This window comes from Channa argus, chromosome 23, assembly GCF_033026475.1.
Source record: "Channa argus isolate prfri chromosome 23, Channa argus male v1.0, whole genome shotgun sequence".
In the NCBI taxonomy this organism is placed as follows: Eukaryota; Metazoa; Chordata; class Actinopteri; order Anabantiformes; family Channidae; genus Channa; species Channa argus.
In genome coordinates, this window is record NC_090219.1 from 4,207,059 (window position 1) to 4,223,276 (window position 16,218).

General features: G+C 37.7%; 1 protein-coding gene and 1 pseudogene across 6 annotated transcripts; both read left to right on the forward strand.

Annotated features, from left to right (window-relative positions):
* Positions 1-2,695: 2,695 nt before the first annotated feature.
* On the forward strand, positions 2,696-5,578 carry LOC137108669 (ATP-dependent RNA helicase DHX58-like; annotated as a pseudogene).
* Positions 5,579-6,710: 1,132 nt separating this feature from the next.
* On the forward strand, positions 6,711-15,483 carry rcbtb1 (regulator of chromosome condensation (RCC1) and BTB (POZ) domain containing protein 1). Of its 6 annotated transcripts, none has more exons than XM_067493039.1 (13): positions 6,711-6,806; positions 7,924-8,208; positions 8,585-8,735; positions 8,912-9,078; positions 10,486-10,644; positions 10,733-10,840; positions 11,026-11,168; positions 11,880-11,943; positions 12,243-12,369; positions 12,507-12,633; positions 12,983-13,134; positions 13,253-13,383; positions 13,931-15,483. In XM_067493039.1, exons 2-13 carry the CDS (start codon positions 8,083-8,085, stop codon positions 14,069-14,071), a joined length of 1,596 nt encoding a protein of 531 aa, XP_067349140.1. In that variant the 5' UTR covers positions 6,711-6,806; positions 7,924-8,082; the 3' UTR covers positions 14,072-15,483. The 6 variants fall into 6 exon arrangements, with proteins under 6 accessions (XP_067349140.1, XP_067349136.1, XP_067349141.1 ...); XM_067493035.1 differs by having other exon boundaries at positions 6,718-6,846; XM_067493037.1 differs by having other exon boundaries at positions 6,746-6,841.
* Positions 15,484-16,218: the final 735 nt, after the last annotated feature.

Consider the following 16,218-nt stretch of genomic DNA (forward strand, 5'->3'; position numbering starts at 1 on the left):
TCATGAAACCATATTGCTGCTCCCAAATGCTCACCTCTGCCTTTAGCCTAGTTTATACTACTCCTTCCCACAACTTCATCATGTGGCTCATCAGCTTTATTCCTCTGTAGTTACCACAACTCTGCACATCTCCCTTGTTCTTAAATATTGGCGCCAGTACACCTCTTCCCCATTCCTTGTGAATTCTCTCACTTAAAGATATTATTAAACAAACTAATCAGAAACTCTACTGCCACTTCTCCTAGACACTTCCATAACTTCACAGGGATGTCATCAGGACCAACTGCTTTACCGCTCTTCATCCTCTTCAATGCCCTCCTCACTTCACTCTTTGCTATTTTCTGCTCCACACCAGTCATCTCTTCTACTCTTCATTCCCTTTCATTTTCCTCATTCATCAACTCTTCAAAGTATTTCTTCCATCTTCCCATCACACTACTGGCACCTGTCAATACATTACCATGCTTATCTTTAATCACCCTAACCTGCTGCACAACTTCCCATCTCTATCGCTCTGCCTCACCAACCTGTACAAATCCACCTCTCACTCCTTAGTGTCCAATCTATCATACAAGTCCTCATATGCTCTGTATTTTGCCTTTGCCACTTCTACCTTCACCTTACGCTGCATCTCCCTGTGCTCCTCTTTCCCTAAATACACTCCTGAACCTTGTTCCACCACCAAGTCTTCTTGTCCACCTTCCTCTTCCCCAATGACAGAGAGGGTACCCCCTTACCTGTCTCCCTGGTCACATTAGCTGCTGTGGTCCAGTGATCTGAAAACACATTCCGACTACCCAGGGCCTGTCTCATCTCCTCACTGAAAACTTCACCTCTGCTCTTATGTCACCCTATGTTCTTGTCTCTTCTGGAATTAAGTGTTCACTACAGCCATTTCCATCCTTTTTGCAAAGTCTACTACCATCTGTTCTTCTGCGTTCCTGTCCTGAAGACCAAACCTGACCATCAAACTCTCATCACTTCCTCATCACCTCTGTTCCCTTCAACAACATGTCAATTAAAATCTGCACCAATCATCTTTCCTTGTAACTCCCATCCAACCTGGGCATAACAACTAACAACATTAAACATCACACCTTCAACCCTCAGCTTCAGACTTCATCACCCTATCTGATACTTTTTTCACCTCTAGAACGTTCCTTACAAACTCCTCCTTTCAGGATAACTCCTACTCCATTTCTCTTCCTATTGGACCCATGGTAAAACTACTTGAACCCTGCTCCTAAGCTTCAAGCCTTGCTACCTTTCCACCTGGTCACCTGGACACACAGTATATCCACCTTCCTTCTCTGCAATGGTGTAAATGGTCTGCACTTATATAGCATTTTTCTACCTATTGGCACTCAAAGCGCTTTACACTGCTTCTCATTCACTCATTCACACTCACAATCACACGCACACTCATACACCGATGGGGGAGCTGCTATGCAGCTGGCCAACGCTCACCGGGAGCAACTAAGTTGAGGTTCAGTGTCTTGCTCAAGGACACTTAGAATTGTGACCGGAAGAGTCGGGAACTGAACCAACAACTGCAAGATTGGTGGACAACCACTCTACCTTCCTGCGCCACAGTCGCCCCTTTTTATGTCAACCAACTCTCTAGCCTTCGCTGTCATAGTCCCAACATTCGAAGTCCCTACTGTCAGTCCTAGACTGTTGGCTTCCCTCTTCTCTCTCTGCCTACCAACACGCCTTCATCCTCTCCTTCTTCCATCAACAGTATCCTAATTTCCACAATGGTAATTATTTGCTTTTCCATAAATGAAATTAGGGCTTACTTGTAATTTTAATTTGGAGAGCCTTAATGAAATACTTTCTTTAAAATTATTAGAAACATTTCATATGCCAATAAAAACATTTAATATTCAACCACTGTTACTACTGAAAAGCAATCATGTGCAGAAATCACAATAGTTCCATTATTGTCTCTTCAACAGTACATTTGGAAAAACAAAAATGGTTAAAATATATCAAGTTGTACCATAATGATCCCTCCCATAAACAAATATGTCCGAACTACACAGCTATAAACCTGCCCATGTGATATCAAATGTTTTTAAAAATGCCAAAAGAAATACATAAAAACAAATGTTTTGTCAAATCAAATCTTGAAATCACTTTTGTAAACATAAATGGACTGAGCTCTGAATCAATCAGTAAAGTGTACAGCTTTGACTCAGCTAGAAAAGCTGATGCAGATGGGCAACCAGTCTGATATTAGTTATCTGATAATTTAATCTACATCATCATTTCAAAAAAATCACTGTTTGAAAACCATAATAAATATCAGTCTAATACTCACTCATAAATCACGAAAACTGAACTGGCCCAACAGTAAAACCATAAAGCTTAAAAGCATAGTCCCTGGCAAATATACAATGAAGCGCATCCAAGCATTACACAGTAAATTTGCCAGTGTAAAATATCAAGTGATAAAGTCTGTTGATACTTTCAGAGTTATTCCAACATCAGGAAGAATAAAATCACCCCGAGGGTTGGTGAGATATATTTTATAGAGGATTTCCAAAGTAGCGCCAACTTTTTTTTTTGCAACATTAGTTTGGCAGTAAGTCCCAGATTAAGTAACATTACTGAAAGTGTTGTTTTCTACAGTTTCTGATAAAGGTGGGGCATAATATTTATGTTAAACAGGCAAATAGCTGAAAAGTGGAGGATGGATCTCTATGCATACAAGGAGGAAGTGGTTGAAAGGGCTCTACTGGGAGACAACATAATGATCTGGCTGCCGACAGGAGGTGGAAAGACCTGTGCTGCCATGTGGCCAAAAGACACCTATAGACCACACCACAGGCTAAGGTGGTGGTCCAAGTAAACACGGTATACAATGCCCAGAAGAAACAGTACAGTATGGTTTTAATAATATTAAAAACAAACATTAGTAATTGTTGGTAATGGTTTATAATTGTTTAACTATCACAGCCAATGACTTAATATCACAGTATTAATGTGTTCTTTAAATATTCCTTTTTGTAATTTCACCTAACATTACAACAAAAATTTCAGGCCTCACCTGAGCTGTGATTACACCCTGGAGAGACGGAGGAGAGACGGAGCAAAAGTACTTTTTTGGTAAAATGGTAGAGGACTCAGATGTGGTCATCTGTACAACCCAGATCTTATATAATTCTATGTCTAACGTGGAGGAAATCAAGCATGATGCCTCAGATTGTGGGCCTCACTAAATCACCAGGGACAGGGGTTGGACACATTATAGAAAGGGCTGCGGAGCACGTCCTGCAGGTTAGGGTCCACATATCAGGCCTATTATATTTATAAAAGCTGGTATGTCTGATCGCCCATCGTTATTGCCCTCTTCATATTTATCTCTGTGAGATTTGTGCCAACCTGGACTCAGCAACAGTTTCAACTAAAAAATATGCTCCTGAGTTAAAGAAGAACATACCAAGACCCATCAAAAGCTTTGACATTGTGGAAAACAGGCTTGAAGTAGATTTATTTTCTCCTTCACATTAAAATGTCAAAGCCATGCTTCACAGAATTCATAAAATCTTTTATTTTCTGCATATGGTTCACACAAAGACTACTTTCTTCTTGTAGGACCGATTTGGGCAAAATCTGAAATGGATGATGTGGCTGATCTATGACTACATTAACCTAACTTATGACTTGACCTTGAGAGAGTTTGGCACACACTCTCAAAACTATGAGGCAGATGTGGTGATTCTAGAGAAGCAAGGTAAGAAATTCAAGGTTTTCAATTTTGTGTTTTTTTTTTTTTAAGGTTTGCTTTTAGGGTGTTCAATTATGATGGTAAGGAGAACACGTTTATATTTGTGACTGCATGAGGCCACTGAAATATGAATCAAAAGTTGCTTCTGGGAGATTATGTGCAATGTTTCTGATTACACTCATACGTGGTTTTGTGTATTTCCTGAATCAGGGGTAAAAGATGACAACAGATTGCTGTCACAGTGTGCAAATCTCCTCAGAAAGTATATCAATGGCCAGCTCATTAAATAGACCCTGCAAATGATGGATGCTTACTGCTCCCTAGAGGCTTTCTACAACATAATGACTTACAGAGCAATTGAAGGATCAGACATCCTCCTGCTCTGACTTTTTCTTGGTTGGAATAAAAATATTTTAATTTATTTTATTGATATGTTCATGATTTTAATTTATGTTCTTGGTCACAATGAAATTTCCAGGAAGTACTGGAATTCTCTTTGTTAAACAGAGAATCAGGTGGGACAGAGGAAACTTGCAATGGATTCTCGCTTTGAGAACCAAAAAATGGCCAAACTTAAGAACATTCTGTTAAAACGGTTTTATCCAGGTTTGCAATCAAGGTGCGTCCTCTTCAGTAAAACCGTAAAAGCATTCACTACCTAAATAACCAGGTCCTCCACAACAGAGCATCACAAGAAGCTGGCATCAGGGTGGCTGTCCTTACTACATGACACAGGTGTGAAGACAAATAATCTTCATTTGTTTCTAGTTTTTACATTTTACATTCTTGTATTTCCATAATTTCCTTGTAGCATGAGCACGCAGACACAATTCGCAATTTCTTCTGACTGAAGAATGCAAACTGCTAGTGGGCTATGGATTGCTCACAAATTAAATGGCCGAACAGCAGGGCAGTGGATGTGCCCAAGCAAGGGACAGCCAGTCTTTAGTGGTCGCCCAGGCAGGTGGACAGGAACAGTGCAAAGAGGTCGTAAATGATAATCTGGAAGGACTGACTGGAAAAGCCATTTCAAAGGTCCAAAGCATTAGCCTCCAGGAGTTTTGCATAAAAGTGAGAGGATGATGCTTTGCTAATCCTCTTCCACAGCTTTCAGTATTTTCTTTTATCAATCTAACTCTTCTTCATTTGCCAGATAACAGAGCTACAAATATATAGGCAATTGTTTCCTGGAAAGTTGCAGAAAATCAGCAAGCAGAGAGAGGGAGTCGACACATTGCTTCCAGTGTCCAGCTTTTGTGCCTAAATTGGTTCCAGCCTGTGGCCTCGGGCAGCCACATTAAACTTGTTGACAATGTGCACTATGCCAACTTCAGTCCTGACTTTAAGTGAACTGATCCCCTTGTGGTCTAAGAGTTCATGAAAAGTATATTGAGGTCAAAGTTAACAAAACATCTTGATTAGACTAATTATGGCTTTTCTTATTTTTAGGAGAAACTACAAAGTTGGCAGGCAGGGAATGTTAACAAGAAGTTTTGGGGACTGGGAATTCGGGAAATCTATCATTTGCAATAATGGTAACTGCAACCAGGTAAAGTAAACTTCATTTCATTTCAGAAACAGGGCTGGTCCTGATCAATGCAGTTAATCAATAAACATGAAAAACAAGCTGATGTTGATGCTTACTGTGTGTCGTACCAAATTCAAAGCAATGGGGATTTGAGACGAAGTACAACGACACTGCTCTGGTGCCTAATCTTGCTCCTAAACGTTTTGGCCTGGAGACCCCAGAACAGAACAAGGGAGACAGTGAAGAAGTGGAAGGACACCCGTTTCACTGTTGGGGAAGAATACTGCTAAGACCACTTTCCTGACCTCTTCAACTGAGGAACCAACAAGAGAACTCAGGGTGGGGTTTCTTTTTTTAAACTCCACAAGCTAGAACTTATTTGTGGTCCAGGGAAGTGCTATTGCAGTTAAGTTGCAATTAAGTATTTTTTAGCTATTTTTAAATGCTGTTATTGGACAACTTTTACCAGCTTTAAAGTCAGTGCGCAATGGTATGTACATAAATAATAAAATAGTAAAAATTGACACTGATTATATCTATTGATGTAATGTTAGTTTATTTTATTTTGTTGCTGTAATCTAAACTAACTGAACAGATTGTAATGAAATTTAAATAAAAATTCTAGACATTCCGAAAATATAGTTTTATAATTATGTTGCCACTAGGTGTCAGTGTTGGTTAGCTCATGTCCTAACCCAGAATTTTAAATTGCTCAGGTGGTTCTCAAACTAAAAGCAATGATTCAGAGATACACAGTGTCTGAGTTTACAAATGTTGTAGGTTACCCATTTGCAGGTTTATGTTATTTTATGTAATAGTACTTAATATTTAGCGCTATTACATGATAGTAGTAGTATACTAATTAGTATACTATAATATACTAATACTACTAATTAGTACTATTACATAAACTTAATAGTACTCAATAGTTACTTAATACATGTTAATGTCTCTGAGTTGTATAACCTTAAAAAGAGCAAGAACTTTGAATGTTTAAAATATGTACTCAGCGCTGCTTATTTCAACTTTTATAGCTTACTATGCTGCTTCTGCATCACTGGATCATTACAGGTTATGTATTTCACCTTGGATCGTTTAACACCATCTAAACAGTCTACTTATAGACTTATCTTTAGATTTAGATTTATTAGACTTGCAAATGATCATGTGACACAGGCTATATCTGAGGTAGTACTGTAGGCAGTTAGGAGAAATAAAAATAATTTGATACCTTGGTGACTACTGCAGGATTATTTTTTACCACAATGAGAATTTAAAGTGTTTTTGTTTTGTTTTTTACTTTTTACTGATGTTTTCTACGGCGGCCCACTGTATTGTCAAAGGAAAAAATAGATTAATTTTTTTCTTCTAATTATTTTCCTTTGGTGAATATTCCATTCACCGCCTGCCGTGCAAATTGTTTGTGTTCTTCGTCCTAACACTTTTGGTAAGTGTAACGAATGACCGAAGGGGGCAGCAATGCACCCATTCAGCACCTCGTCTGCCAGAAATACAGAAGACGAAGAAGAAGAATTTACACAAACGGTTAAACAGTTGATAACGGCCAGGAAACGATTTCAGTTGGGTAATTACAGCTAGTTTACATATCATGTACGTGTGTTTTACTGGTAGTAATATTGTATTTACATATTGTAGATGTCTGTCTTTTCTCAGTTGATTGTCATGGAGCGATGCTGTAGGTAGGAAGTGCACAGAAAAAGGAAAGCGTTTAACAAAGCTACTCGCTTCTCCCGTTTACCTGCGCATCGGCGTCAGTTAGCGTGTGTGATGCTTTTCTGAATGGCTAAAGTTTTTCTTCTTGGTCTGACTTATATAAGGGAGTTATTTCTCTATGAGAGTGCTAAATTATATGACACTGTTTGGCTAGTCACGATGCAGAGGACATGACGCTGTACTCCACTCTGAAACAGCAATTTATTGTACAAGCTCCAAAGAGCGGCGGAATTCTAATTACACTGTGCTTCGCTTTTTGTTGTTTATTCTCCTTGACATAGATTTTTGTTTGCCTTGTACCTCACGTGTAAGTCGCTTGGGATAAAGGCGTCTGCTAAATGACTAAATGTAAATTATGCCCATTGGTTTTTAAATTGTGCACTAAGTTACTCTGTAATTGGTCTCATGGATATATGGTATAATGACGGTGACATATATATCGAACTCGAAATGACGGTTTTGGTAAGGCATAATCACGAGTTATTCTTTCCCCTGTAAGCAACATTAAAATGAATTGACATGTATAGTGTAGCATTTGTCCAATTTTAAGGGCAGCCACTAAAAGGCAACTTGTGCTGCTGTGACTGCATGCTCTGCCTCATATCCATGAGCTTGTAAGATCGTAATTCACTTCAACTAGTGATTCTCAAGACCTTTTTAAAATGGAAGGAATTTAGGTTCTTCAAATTACAATATGGTTTTTGTACACAGATTGAGGCCAAATTGATTTATTTTTGCATGTATTTCTGTATGAATCTGTACCTGTCTTTCTTTCTACTGGTAATACAAATGTCTATTGTGATTTTTGGTCAAAATCCTAAAGGAGTCAAATGTCTCTATTAAATATGTTCTAGTTGTAGAGGCTATGTAAAAGAGCATTTTTTTCCTCTGCCACTTACAACCACTTCTCATCTTGTTCTATCTAAAGTGTCAGCAGGGATAGTTCTGCTCCTCACTACTCACCTCCACAAGCATCAATTCCTCTGGTCCCCCGTTCTCGTCGTCACCCCACTTGTGTTCCTCCCTGCTCTCCCCATCAACCCTGACTCCCCCTCCTCGACAAAAAAGACAGAGTTTTGCTGGAGCCATGGTGGATCTCAGTAAGTGGCCCCTTTTCTCTCTGCTTAGCACTGAGGAACTGGCCACGGTTCGACAGGCCTGCGTATTTGGAAGTTCTGCCAATGAAGCCATCTACATCACACATGGAAATGAGGTGATGAGTGCGTGTGAAATACCAGTAAACCCTGCTTTTTCCAAAAGCCCTTTTTTAAGCTCTTAGTATATTATTAGTTTTCATAAGCTATTGGCCACTGCTTAATTGCCTCATCTTGTAATGCATGTGTATTTTAAATTACTCATTTTTAATAAATAAATGGATGAACATAAATGTGTTTCTGTATGTCTGATAATAACACTGAAAAGTAAAATCTGTATGAAAGACTTTGGACATTAGCCAGCACCTTCATTTGCAAAGCAGTCTCACCTTCTTAATTTGAAGAAGTTTCTGATTGAGATATTGAATATTAAAAAATGCAAATCATTTGTGAGGTGTCCCTGGATTTATTATGGTTCTGTATGTTATTTCCCAGGTATTTGTTTTTGGGTTCAACTGCAGTAGTTGCCTTGGTACAGGAGACAGTATGAACACTATTGTGCCAAAGAAACTAGACTTCCTGCATGGGAAGAAGGTAATCAGCCTGAGCTATGGCAGTGGACCCCATGTCCTGTTGGCTACTGAGGGTAGGTTATTATTCAAAACATGAAACTTGTCTATTATTTATTTAGATATCACTTACTCTTTTAATTTACATTTAGTCATGTTGCAGACGCTTTTTAATCCAAAGTGAGTCACAAAGCAAGCAGAAATTCAAGTCAAGGAGAAAACATTAAAGCGTAATTCTTATGTTGATCTACAGATGGACAGCTGTTTGCTTGGGGTCACAATATCTACAGTCAGCTAGGGAATGGGAATACCAACCAGGGCATGTCCCCAGCACTGATCACCTCAAACCTACAGAACAAGAAAGTGAAGAAAGTGGCTTGTGGCTCTCACCACTCCATGGCCCTCACTCAAGATGGCGAGGTAGCTGTTATTTTCACAACTGTATATTGTCATCGTCCTTTCTTAAAAAACAACTGCATATTGACTTTGTTTTTGATATGTAATGTTTAGAAGAAAACTCCCTACAAAGACTTAGATAGGAAAACATTGGTTGAACATAAAATGGTCATTTGAGAACTTTATTCAGTCAGTAAGAATGCAGTGTTAAACACCTGATTTTTTTATATATTACTCTTAGTGTTCTCTTTAACTGAACCTGCTGGTGTTTTGTAGAATATTGATATAATTACTATTCAAGGATAGATTAGTTATTGATTAAATATTATGAATTTTGTTTTTCTCTAAATCCTTAAACTCCATGAGATAAACTGTTGTCATTCTCATGTGCGTTTAGGTGTCAAACTCCTGTCATTCCACACATCATCAAAACAATCCTCTGTAGCTGACATATAGAGAGGTGTAAAGCAGATGGAAAATTAGTTGTTACAACAAGGTGTTATGGCTGGTTCACAGAAAGAGTATTATTCTGAAAGCATAGAAAATACAGTGGGGTTTGAAAAGGTATCCAGTAGTGAAATAAGGTTTGTATAATTTTGTTTAATAAATCAAGATAAACACTAGAATTGGATGTTATATTTACTATCGAATAGGAGTAGCATCTTCTCATTTCAGTATGTTTGTTTTTAGTTTAAGATAGGCCACCTCTAATCCAGCTACAGTCACACTAAGCAGCTTATTTCCAACCCCAGGGCATTAAAGCTAGTCATGTTGTGTGTATTGCAAGCAAGAAAAGCTGTCACTATGTTAAATGACACTGACTGTAGTAGATTTTATCGTGTTACGTGAATGTAAATGTCTGTCTGCATGATGTACATGTAAACCATCATTTCTATTTTAAACAAAAAGCTGTTTGGATAAAAATTACAGCATTTTTATATTTGATTCAGCTTTCTTTAGACTTCAATTTTAGCACGTTTATATATTTTTGTTTCATGTGGGCAAAATATTGCTCTGTCTTAAATTCCTTCTATATTTGGTTTTTAATTGTGCATGAAATGACACTACAAGTGCATAAAACATTTTGATTTGGTGAGCTTCAGAGGAGCTGGTAGGAGCATTTTGCTAGTTTATGTGCTAAGCTAACCAGGTTCTTGCAAACTTGGCAGACATGAACTCTTGTTTTAAGCAGCAACTCAGAACTTGACTGTGAGAGTGGGTTTAAAGATGAAAAAATCTGTGAATCTTCTAATCTAAGAGGTTTAGCAACTACTCACATGGATCTTCTTTTTGCAGCCTAAGAACCACTGGAAACAGGCTTGAGTTCTAAATTCTTTTTTCAAGTCCTTGAAGAAACCATTTGATTTTTCGATGAACTTAAGCTTTACATGACCAAACTAATTATAAACTATTACTATATTCTCCCTACAGGTGTTTGCATGGGGTTATAACAACTGTGGCCAGATTGGTTCTGGTTCTACAGCCAACCAACTATACCCCAGGAAAGTAACCGGCTGCCTGCAGGGCAAGACTGCAGTGGGCATCACATGTGGACATACCTCGTCCATTGCTCTGGGTGACAGTGGAGAGGTGACAATGGCATCACATGAAGTTTTACTGGTCCTTCTGGGAAAAACCTGAATTCTCCATTGTAAATAGCATGGTTTTGTTTATCTAGGTTTATGGATGGGGCTTCAATGGCAACGGACAGCTGGGTATTGGTAGCAATGGAAACCAGCTGACACCTTGCCGCCTCACTACACTCCAAGGCATGTGTATTCAACAGGTAAGGTGGGGCGTACCATAAAAAATGGAAATAATGGCCATTACATACTTTTCCTTGTAGTCACTCATTGTATTTATCTCTGCATTTCTAATAAACCACAGCACTCAATTTTAATGGCTTAACAGAACAGTTCATTTGGAGCTAAAGCAACAGCAGTAGCACTGAGAGTATTTCCTGCTTTTCAGATTGTATCGGGTTACAACCACTGCCTGGCACTAACAGATAGGGGGCTGCTGTATGCCTGGGGAGCAAACACCTATGGTCAGTTGGGAACTGCAAACAAGAGCAACCACCTGAGCCCAGTGCAAATTATGGCTGACAAAGAGAGGTAGGGTGTCAGAGACCGAGCAGGTAGACACAGGACACAAGAATTACATTTCAAAGAAAAGTGGGTTTTTATTTACCCAAAAAGCAATATATGCAAAGAAATTTAAATTACTAAGAAAATTGGGCCCTAAAAGAGGCAAACAAAAGACAGCTTAACTTAAAATATACCTAACCATAAACAAACACAAAACTGACCTAACCTGAGTGACACACAAGGAGCAACATATATGTATACTGGCTGGCCAAACCAATATTACACATAAGGGATAGATTTTACTGTAACTAAAAAAATTCTAAACATACACTAGAAAGACAGTTTACTAACATTCTGAGATTTTTAAATATACAAAAGCAGTAACAAAATACGAAACACTTTCCCTTAAAAGTAAGTGAAACATTACCAAACAAATTGAGGGTGTGGCCGAGGCTGCCACCATCACATAGGGGAAGAAGGAAGGGTGTGTATGTCTTTGTATTTGAAGAATAGACAGGGAAGTTTTCTCCCCTATTCATTTAACACTTCCTTCCTATTTTCATTTCCTCCTTCTGTACCTCAGCCACTCCTGCTCTTACTCTCATTAGGAAAAGGATCTTGTTTGTCTCTTTATCAACAAAGATTATACATTGAAAATGAAAATATCTTAAAGGGCATATTGGACTGTACAGAACATGATGTTTGTGTTTTAATATTTAGCCATCTCTGGTTTAATAGGATTGTAGAAATTGCTGCCTGCCATTCAACACAGACTTCAGCAGCCAAGACCCAAAGTGGGCAGGTATACATGCATTTAATCTGCTTGCTAATTTCAGGCTAGAATGTACAAATAACAAATTGTTTGATATTTTAGCAATATTACATATTTGCTTTCAGATGACATTCAGCTAACTCTTTAATTACTAAATTTGAAAGTGCGGAGGAGGTAACAGTATCCCAAATTTAATTGTCTGCACTGATGTCATTCCTTGTGTGACTTGTCAATATGTCTCCATATGAAAAGTCAGGTTCATTGCTGATCCTAAGTCTATTTGAATTGTGGAATGTATTCATTGTGATGTTTTTGTGTTTGTGCTCCAGGTGTATATGTGGGGTCAGTGTCGGGGCCAGTCTATTTTGTCTCCACATGTTACGCACTTCACCAACACTGACGACGTCTTTGCCTGCTTTGCCATGCCCTCGGTCATGTGGAGGCTTGTGTCTATGGGTGAGAGAATAAGTCATCGATAGAATGAGGACAAAATAAAATGTACATTATCTCTGTAGTTTGGATTTTATTTAAAATAAAAAACAGGGAAGGGCAGATGTAGCCAAAGAACCACATTGGATTCTGTTTTATTCTAGAGCAAGATGACTTCCTGACAGTTGCTGAGGCTCTCAAGAAAGAGTTTGACAATCCAGAAACAGCTGATCTGAAATTCAGCGTTGACGGCAAACACATTCATGTTCACAAAGCTGTGCTGAAGATCAGGTTCATGTGTTCATGTGCATATAAAACACAGCTGTAACTAAGAAGTAATCATGTCCAATCCTTTATAGCATTGCTTCTGTACAGGGTTAGAACTTTATTGACTTAGTTTCCTACAATATCTACTTGTACTTGGAGTAATTTTGTTTTCCACAATTTTTTAAAATTAACTAAAGAAGCTAAACGTCTTGAATGTTGTGATGTCTAAGCAGTCATGCATTAAATTTGTTTTCATAATATAAACTACATTGGCAAAAGTTGATCTACAGTGAATCAGGATAGGATAAAAACAGATGAGGTTCAGTACTGAGCCATGAGTAAAGTATAAACACAGGCTTTTTGTTTTGAGTAGGTGTGAGCATTTCCGACTGATGTTTCGGTCCCAGTGGACAGAGGACCAGCAGGAGGTTATAGAGATTGGCCAGTTCCCGTACCCTGTCTACAGATCCTTCCTGCAGTTCCTCTACACAGACACCGTTGATGTTTCACCTGAGGATGCCATTGGTTTGCACACAGCGTTTTTAAATACAGTGTTCTCTCATGTCTAATTCATGAGCTTCAGTGTAAATAAAAGTTTATCTTTTATTGTTTGTAAAATTGTATGTTTGTGTGACTGCTGCAGGCCTCTTGGACCTGGCCACGTCTTATTGTGAAAACCGGCTGAAGCGTCTGTGTCAGCACATTATCAAAAGAGGAATCACTGTTGAAAATGCATTCACCCTGCTGTCTGCTGCAATACAATATGACGCAGAGGTACAGTATACATAGTACACAATATTATTCTAATGCTAGGTTAAGGTGTAATTGTTTATCTTACCCTACAGATTTCCTTGTTATTCCTTACAGCAGCAGCTGAGTCTGCATTTAAAGCTAATGCAAGGCTGCATGAATTTGATAGTAATTACTTTTCGTGTAAAACTTTTCCTCAGATAGTATTAAAACTAAAAGGTCGGGTCAACAAAAACAGCATAAAATCAAAACTTTTACAGATATGCAACAATAGCATTTTTCCTGGCAAGAAAGCAAACAACCGTTTAGACTCCCTCTTGCAACAGCCTATGAAAAGTCTATATTAACCAAACAATAAAGTGACACCTAGTGTAGATCCAGTGAACTTCAAGAAACAATGACGTTTATATTCTTTTCTAGAAATATCTCCCACACTGTAAAGCTGTGATTGTAGTCTTGCTGCTGCATCATTGTTTTTCTCCAGAGAAATCAGTATAGCCTTTTCTGTTCTTTGTGTTACTTTATATTTTGTCAATTCTAATTTTGTCACATTATCTGTCTTTTTTTTCAGGACCTGGAAGAGTTTTGTTTCAGATTTTGTGTTAACCATCTGACTCAGGTGACTCAGACGGAAGCTTTCTGGCAGATGGATGGAACATCGCTCAAAGATTTTATCATCAGAGCGGGCCGATGCGGAGCCTTCAAAAACTGAGTGGTGGTCTTAACATTTAACAAGACTGAACTCAATTCTAATTCAAGTGGACATGGTTTTGCTCCCAAATGTAGTAGCAGCATATTTATGCTCCAAATGTACCACATTCCTAAGGGAAAGCGATGGCCATCTTTTGAAGTGGTAATTTACATATTCACAGAGGCACATATTGGCACATAAGCAGCATGACTGACAAGATAGTGGACTGGAATAAGCCGCGTTATCAACAGATCTGAAATTAGCACTTTGACCAATTCCTGTGATGTTCCACGACCAATTCATGGCGCCTTTTCTGTCAAATTGTATTCTTTACATGCTGTATGTATACTTGAATTTTTGTTTGTTTTTATAGTGACTTACAAGTACTGAAACTCATTCAGTAAATTCTGGAAGAGTACATGTGGGAGACCAAAGACCTGGAAAGAGTAAGGAAATAGTTAAAAAGATGGAATCTGTGTTTTTGTCAGCAAAGTGAAGGGGTGTTTTCTTGTTAAAAGACAACTGACTTTCACTGACAAGGATGTGAGTACCACTATACTGAAACTTATGTTTGAGTCATGTTTACTTTTCATTTCTGTGATTTTCAATTTGAATTAACCCTTTATACTATTGAGTTTGATAAATAGGAACATCAGTATACACAACTGAGTCGGATCCTACTCTAGGTTATGTTATTTTAGTACTTCTAAGAAATTCTTCGTGTTCAGTAAGGAAATGCTGCGGAAGGGAAGGCTAGAACCATTAAAGAATGTTGAACTTTCCTCTTTACAAAAACAACAGTAAATATTTAAGGAAATTTTGCATTACTTTATTGTCCTTTCATTACAAGTATAAGAGCTGTAAAGTGTATCTAAGATATTCAGTATATTACAGTTTTATATTCCAAAAATAACTTTGTATTTATTTATTTCTCAATAACAAACAGGTCCAGTGTAATGATTTTCATTTGTTTGTGTTTGCTAATGTTACTGGGGCAAATGCAAAGGAACAAAAGGGTAACACAGCAAAATAAAATAATTGCTTAATAATTCTTTGAGTAATTTATAACATTCCCCTGTGGTTTTTCTGTTGACAATACATTGCACTGACACTGATGGCAAAAGCTAAGTCAATAGGAACACAATAAAACACTATGAAGTGGGATTGCCATATATTTAGAATTAAGTTTCCTGGAGCTTGTGATTATACAAACTACCTGTTATAGTTCTTAATTTCTGCTGTTTCAGGGAAATCAAAAACCAAGGAAAATTAAACTAAGTGTAATTGCCAAGGTCAGCTGACGTCAAGATTGGTGTGATCAGTTTCAGTTTCTGTAGGTTTCTATTTCTTGGAATACTCAGTTGTTTGTAATTATCATTTAATTTGAATGTGAGTCAGATCTCTTTTTGTTATTAAAGTACAGTTTAAGTTGGGGTTCTATGGCACTTATTTCCTTTAGTGGAGAGGTTTAGAGTTTTCTTCTGTAATATAAAAAAGACAATCAACTTTAAAATTAAATTGGTTTTGCCTACTGCATTAAGAAAAATATGTTTGTTACACTTGAACAACCAATACCACAGTTTGTTAGTTTGAGGTAAATCACAATACACACTTCGGATTTATATTACCTTAGCAGTTGCATTATTGTGATGTTATTGTACTTTTATATATTCACTGATGGCGATCTTGTGTTTCTGTAAATGAAATAACTCCACAAGATGATTGTAATTGATGGGGATTTTATTTTTGTATTCGCAAATTCTTTGCTTTAGATTAGACTATAGACATTGCTGCGCATATATTACAGTTTAAGAACGGGAATTTAGTTTATTATCTGAATGATTTTTTTTCTGCATTTAATTTCGTATTGCACTACAGTTGGTAGATTCTTATTGCGTAATGGAAACACATAATAAGCGGCTTTTATGCTATTATCTATAGTCAAATGGGCATCCGATAAAAATATTGCAGCTGGCCCGCCCATAGTATTTACGTTGTGTGATTTGCGGAAGTAACCCGGAACCTTGTCAAGTTGCTAATCGGTATCGAGATAGCTACAGAAGTACGTCCAGTTCTACTTTATAATAAGACGCTAACAATGCACTGTTAAGGATATACATGATGATAGCTTGAAAACATTTGCCATCTTTTACTTTCATTACGTGTAA